The sequence below is a fragment of the Lutjanus erythropterus genome, chromosome 4 (genome assembly GCF_056507025.1).
Source record: "Lutjanus erythropterus isolate fLutEry1 chromosome 4, fLutEry1.hap2, whole genome shotgun sequence".
NCBI lineage: Eukaryota > Metazoa > Chordata > Actinopteri > Lutjaniformes > Lutjanidae > Lutjanus > Lutjanus erythropterus.
This window is the reverse complement of record NC_139320.1, coordinates 32534862-32541977: the sequence shown is the minus strand read 5'-3', so window position 1 is coordinate 32541977 and position 7116 is coordinate 32534862. Positions and strand designations below refer to the sequence as shown.

At 42.4% G+C, this 7116-nt stretch overlaps 2 protein-coding genes across 2 annotated transcripts; both read right to left on the bottom strand.

Moving 5' to 3' along the window:
- On the bottom strand, window positions 1-948 carry LOC146328685 (olfactory receptor 52N2-like). Its single transcript, XM_084716476.1, has one exon. The coding sequence runs from the start codon at window positions 946-948 to the stop codon at window positions 1-3; it is 948 nt and encodes a 315-aa protein (XP_084572602.1).
- Window positions 949-5932: 4984 nt separating this feature from the next.
- Window positions 5933-6880, bottom strand: LOC146328684 (olfactory receptor 52K1-like). Its single transcript, XM_084716475.1, has one exon. The coding sequence runs from the start codon at window positions 6878-6880 to the stop codon at window positions 5933-5935; it is 948 nt and encodes a 315-aa protein (XP_084572601.1).
- Window positions 6881-7116: the final 236 nt, after the last annotated feature.

Sequence of the window (7116 nt, the reverse complement as noted above, 5' to 3'; positions counted from 1 at the left end):
TTATGAATTTGGCACAGTCTGGACAAACCGACAGCTCATCAGTGTCTTCAGGATGTGTTGTCTGATCTCAGTGGTTCTGATGCCGTAGATGATCGGGTTGAAACAGCTCGGGAACAGCAGGTACATGGTGCTGAAGAAAACCCGAACAGGCACAGGAAGACCATTTCTGGTCCGATATGACAGGAAAGCAATGAGTATGATAGTCAGGCTGACAGTGATGACCACGATGTGAGTGACACAGGTGTGGAGCGCTTTGACCCCTGATTTACCAGAACTGAGCACAGATCTGAATATGACAATGTAGGAGGCGGTGATCATGATGAAGTCGAACACAGTAATGATGAACACTGCCATCAGCCCCACCAGACTGTTGATGGTGGTGCTTCCACAGGCCAGCTTCACCAAGGCCATGTGCTCACAGAAACAGTGGTCTATGACATTTCTGAAGCAGAATGATAAAGATCCTGCAAGAGTTACAACCAGCAAGACCATGAGGACATTTCTGATGAAAAGAGGGATCACAAACTTGAGGAATCTCGGTAAAGCCATGTGTTCATGATAGTTAAGTGGTGTGCAGATGGCGAAGTAGCGGTCCAGTGCCATCCACAGCAGCAAAGAAGACTGAAAAGCCCCTAACAAGTGAAGGAAATACATCTGAACCAGGCAGCCAATCAGAGAGATGCCCCTCCAATCAAACAGGAAGCTCAACAACATGTTGGGGATGAAGAACAGTGGGAGGCTCAGGTCAACACATGCCATGCCAGCGATGAGGATGTACATCGGTGAGTGGAGGCTTCTCTGAGAAATGATGATGTACAGCATCAGAGAGTTGGCCGACAGTGACACAACGAACATGATGAAGAAAGGGATGAAGAGGACGGGCCTCAACGCTCCGAGTTCATGGAAACCATTGAGGATGAAGTGTTGGTGTGAGGAGATGTTCTCCATCAGCGGCTCCCTCCTCCTCTCGTCTTAAAACCTTTTTATCCAGATTTTTAATCAGCCTTAAAACAGAGACAAAGATCTTAGTAATGAATTCACTTCATCACAACTGCAAATTATGTTTCTGTGAGGTACCTTCTACGTCTACTTTAGACGTAGTTATGCTGAAAGTGGCGACCCGCAAAGGAGGGGCCCTGCCACCAAAGTTCAAATCACAGTAATGCAACCTGCCCTCACTCTTACATTGACTAACAGGTATTTTAAAACAATAAACAGAAGAGCGGAAGTAATTGATTACATTTAACATGATTACATAATCAGGATACAAAAATAGGTAACTGTTACATTACAGTTGCAGAAGAAAAATCATATTACAGCTATCTTTGGTAAAAATGGGGATTATTAGTACAATTTTAGAATACATTTGAAAAGAAAGACAGAAGGAAATACTACCAGTGAAACCAGCTAATCGTATAGCTGCCAATTCATTATCATGACCAGTAGTGGAGAAAAGTGTGTGAAGTGTTGAGGCTCCAGCTGTTATTTGAATGTGTCAGAATCATATTTCATCAAGCTCAGCTCATTTTTTCAGGTTGTCAACATTCATTAGACTGGTCTAACTGTTTCAGACTTCTCACAAAACAAAAGATCATCACATGTCACATTTGAGTTTGAGTTCAATGTGCTTTTGTCTTAGTCTTAGTCTTTGTCTTAGTTTAATTTCATCACACAGCAGAAAATCTCCAATAATATTTCACTTGTCACAGTTAAAGTTTGTACTTTATTTCCCTAATTGTGTTTCTCCAAGAGTGTAATTCTGCTGGTCCAGCTGTCTAAACTCTCTAAACTCGACACCAACTACATGTCTGTCCATCATGTAAGAGGGAGCTCTCCTCTGTTTTTACTCTGAACTGACGTCTGAACTAAAGTCAGAGGGTTCTGTCTGCTGTACGGACTGTAAAGACCTGAGGAAAACTTATGATTTATGATTTTAGGCTGAGCAAATAAATGTGACTTCACTGGATTAGAATTCTGTAACAGAAGAAGCTTAACCTCTGCATGTTTAACCAGAGGAGGTTTTTCAGTAAGTTCCAGAACAAACTCACAACTTCATCAGGGAACAAAAAAAGAGTTCCTATAAACAGGCCTGTAGACACCTCTCACCATCCATGTGGCTCACTGTTCTTTCTCTTCACCTGCCTACTATTTTTTATCATTTTACAGGCTTTTGTTTGACCCAGAGGTCAGCTTTAGAAACTGTAAGTTTGAGTAAGTAAACATTAGTAAACATTTCATTAGTAGAAGAAATATGAGCAACATGAGAAGAGCAGGGTTAGTCATGTCAGTTTACCAGAAATACAGCTCTAACATTTAACAGGACGGGTGACTGCAAGTAAACTTTAAAATGGTTCATCAATAATCTGTCACCAGGAAAAACAAGCATGAATGATTTATTATAGCAAACAAACCTCTCAGAGTGTAAAGGAGCTTGTCTTTCTGCAGGATGTTTGGCTTCACGATGAAGACAAAACTGATTTAGTTAGTGGAGGGAAATACTTACACTGGTTCCTTTGATTTAGGAGTTTTCCAGAGATGTCACTGTCTAGAAATAAAAGGAGACGGTGGGTCCCAGAAACACATAAACAGGACTCAAGATATATGATTATTTTAGAAAAAATCTGGGGGTTCAGCTCTGCAGAACAGAAATCAGCAGGTTTTACTTGTTGGTGTTTGATAGTTGGTCAGTGAACGTGTCGTGTTTGCAGTCGCTGGCTCTCCATCCATCCCTCCATCCACCTGTCCTTGCTAAACCACTGACTCAGCACTTTAATACCCTCTGTCTGACGCTGCCATTGGCTGAGTAGAAAAAGTCAAACATTTCGTCATGCTGTTGGTGTGACGAACTGAAAATCCCAGAGAGCAGCAGCATCACAGAGTCAAAACAAGACACTAAGTTTGGAAAAACTTCATGATGAGTTTGACAGATTTTTGTGTTGGGATTTGTAATTTGTTCCCACAAAATGCAGCCAACTGGCAACCAGTTTTTCCATTGGATTCCTCGGATCACACCTTTCTGCAGATTTCACCTTAACTCTTTCTTCTCATTTTTAATTATGTACAAAGTATTTAAAGATTTCCACAGCCCTGTATTTTCAAAGAAATCAATATTCACGTTTCAAGTTTCACAAGTTTCATTTAGATGTTTGATACTCTGTTCTGCGTTCCTGCAATACATTTTCAAAGTTGTGACAATGTGGACGAGACCCGACAGAGAGGACAAGTCAGACATACAAAAAAAACACGGACTGGAGCACACTTCATTTAATTAATTTACATCCTTTCATTGTGCAGACAGACTAACATTTCAACACTACTACTACTACAAAATACTACTACTACTATTCATTAATTTCATAAAAATGTAAATCAGATGTTCTAAGAGTGAATTAGACTTCTGCTCCTCCTCTATGGCTCTCTTTTCAGCATTTAGACAATCTGCCCTGTGACGGTAGACTTAAATCAATCACAGGTCTTTTAGGACCATGAATCAATGACAGAAACTACTGCAGGAAGAGTTGCTATAAAACGGCATTATAAAAAAGAGAAAAGAGCCTAATGAACAACATCCTCAACCCAGGAGTTTGTCAGCTCACTCAGTTATTACTGAGTTCACCGTCAGTTGTGTTCATTCACGTGTCTCGTGGAGCTTTGCTAAGTGCTGAGAGGACCGGGCGGAGCTGAGACACCAAGCCGACAGACAGCTGCTTAGAGCCAGGGAGCTCTTCAGAGGAGGGCCCGCAGCAGACTGGAGCTTCTGGAGGAAAAAGACACCGGAGTTGCTGATGCCGGCTCCTTTACTGACAGGAGAGGCGCTGACAGTGTATGTTTCAAACTTTTGGGATTAAAAAGACGATTTATCTCCACTCCTACTTCAACCTTATGCAGCAACAATGAAGAAATCATGGAGCCGCGGACCTGCCAGATGAGAGCTCAGTTTGTTTTTTAAACTTTTGGTATTAAAAAGTGGATTTATCTGCACTGTATACAGGGTGATTAAATCACACACAATTACTGATGCTGTGCTTTTGTGCTGATATTTTTGGCTGTGCGAGTTGCTACTCAGCTCATGTGTGCAGGAGAGCAGAGAGAAAGACGTTTTTAAAAGTCTCTTTATGTTCAGCTCTCAGTACTTCTGTATCTTCACACTGAATCTTTATGTTTTTCTTTATGTTGTAGTTTCTCTCCTCTGTCTGTGTGTTTTACTGTCTGTTGGTGTCTGTTTTATTACACACAGTTGATGTCGGTCGGCCTGTTGTCACTCATGATAGCCTCTGTAAACTGTTGCTTGCGCTCATGAAGGCCGTGCTGCTCGTCTAGTGGGAGGGGCTCAGGACACAGAAAATGAAACCTAACTTAGATGAGACTCAAAAATCAACCGTTTTCAGGCTTTTTACCTACTGCAGCTCTAGGGTAGGTGCTGTCAGTTGTAAGTTGAGATCTCAAGTGCTTAAGTTACAACTTGACCCCATGCAGGCAAGGTTTGTTATGCTCAGTGTCTTTCATGAATTGAACTTAAGCAGAACTTATCTCAAGGCTAGGCTAGGATCTAAGAACATTTTCATAAATTTGGCTCCAGATGTGCAAAGTGGCAATAAATAATTGGTTGAACAGGGTTTCAGATCTATTGGATAAGAGTCCGAGAGTGGGAGTTGACCCTGTCACTGTCCAAGTGGTACACCTCCAACACCGTGCAAAAAACACAGCACAGACCTTCCTAAGAGTTACACAATTACGACTATAAAAGTGCAAAACTCACAGTATCATGTGTAGATATATATTTATATACTGTGTACATGACAAATGAATTCTTTTGTTTAAGCCAAAGGACTAACACCATGTCAGAAACAAGATCTGGAACACAGACCTCTCTTAAAGTTACAAAGACAAAATGTTCAAAGGGTTTAACAAATTAGAAGAAACACGACAGATTCAGTTCTTCATTTAGGTCAAAGGGCTCAGCTGGAAGAAATATTCCTCTGGGTGGAGCAGTGAGGCATCTGTACATCAGCTCTGTATTGTCTGCACATTTCAAAGTGCCCAGCAGCAACGGAGCAGCCAAACTTTGCTCACAATATGTAGTTTTACTTTTAATTATATCAACATGATGCATAAGCCCTGCAGTCTGTGCATGTGTGTGTGCAGTGGGCATGGATAAACATAGAGGAGGGAGATGAGAAAGTGCTTATGGCTGCACTAAGAGCAGACAGGTGATAGTGATCAGAACAGAAGGATCAAAGTTTAACAGTGAAGTTGTCTAATGGTAGTAAATGTACAGTTTGACCCTGAAAACCCTGCAGAAAGTCCAACAAGTTCCTGTGTTTGGCTCACCAGCTGTTGGGTGAAGGGAGAGTCGGTGGGATTAAACCAGAGCAGAGAGAGGTGATTTCTGGCTGTGGAACACACTCTGCTCCACCCAGATTCTAAAATGGGGATAAAATATGTTTCCAGTAGCATTTATTAGGTGACAAATTTGTGTTTATGCGTGTCAAAAAAAATAGACTTTAGGTCTAAATAAAAGCTTCAGGTCAGGTTTATGCCCCTCAGACACAGCTGGGATACGAGACACATGTTAAAAATGAAAGCATTTCTGCTGCGTGACACCTGTAAACGAAAAACAGGCAGGGGGCAATGCTTAAAAGAGATAATTTTAAGTTGATATAATTTCTGTTATGATCTATATGACTAAAACTGACTCGACTGGGTCATTAATAGCCTTACATAGCCAGATGTCTCTCCACAGCACTTAGAGCTGGAGAAAGTTCTGGTTCCACTTATACACATTCTGCTACAGAGGAATAAATGCCCTGCTTTGTTTGCATTTCTTTAACCCTATTACAAATGTCTTGGGCCGCTTGCTGCTTGAAGCAGGAGAACAATGGCAGGAGTGTGCATCCGGTGAGTCAGACTAGACACCTAATATGACTGTTTCTTATGAATGGGACACCGTTTGGACAAACCTACAGCTCGTCAGTGTCTTCAGGATGTGCTGTCTGATCTCAGTGGTTCTGATGCCGTAGATGATCGGGTTGAAACAGCTTGGAAAGAACAGGTACATGGTGCTGAAGAAAACCCGAACAGCTGCAGGAAGACCATTTCTGATCCGATAAGACAGGAAAGCAATGAGTATGATGATGAGGCTGACAGTGATGACCACAATGTGGGTGACACAGGTGTGGAGCGCCTTACCACCTGACTTACCAGAACTGAGCACAGAGCTGAATATGACAATGTAGGAGGCGGTGATCATGATGAAGTCAGCTACAGGGATGAGGAACACAGTCAACAGTCCTGCCAGGTTGTTGATGGCAGTGTTTCCACAGGCCAACTCCACCAGGGCCATGTGCTCACAAAAACAGTGATTTATCACATTGCCAGCGCAGAAAGACAACGGTCTTGCAAGTATCACTATCAGCGTGATCATGAGGACATTTCTGACCACAAGAGGGATCACAAACTTGAGGAATCGTGTTACAGCCATGTGTTCATGGTAGTAAAGTGGCGTGCAGATGGCAAAGTAGCGGTCTAGCGCCATCCACAGCAGCAACGTGGACTGAAAAGTTCCCAACAGATGAACAAAATAAATCTGAACCAGGCAGCCAATCAGAGAGATTCCCCTCCAGTCAAACAGGAAGCTCAGCAGCAGGTTGGGGACGAAGAACAGTGGGAGGCTCACGTCCACGCATGACATGCCAGCGATGAGGATGTACATCGGTGAGTGGAGGCTTTTCTGAGAAATGATGACATACAGCAGCAGGGAGTTGGCTGACAGTGACACAACAAACATGATGAAGAAAGGGATGAAGAGGACGGGCCTCAGCGCTCCGAGTTCATGGAAGCCATTGAGGATGAAGAGTTCATGCGAGGAGACGTTCTCCATCCTCCTCCCTGAATAAAACCTCCTGGTTCAGGGTTTGAGTTTTATCAGCCTGAAAACAATCAAATATCATTCACAAGGACACAAACGGTCATCCCAACATGAATGAAACACACCTTCCACATGTGATCACATGTAGGAAACATGCTACCACATGTGGCATGTGTTTAACATGAGAATATACATATTAGACCATGAAAAACCACGAAACCACATACATGCAAAGAACATGTTTAACG

What these genes read in the sequence shown, in the direction of transcription:
- LOC146328685 (XM_084716476.1), bottom strand. Translation starts at nt 948, where the DNA reads ATGGAGAACATCTCCTCACACCAACACTTCATCCTCAATGGTTTCCAT.
- LOC146328684 (XM_084716475.1), bottom strand. Translation starts at nt 6,880, where the DNA reads ATGGAGAACGTCTCCTCGCATGAACTCTTCATCCTCAATGGCTTCCAT.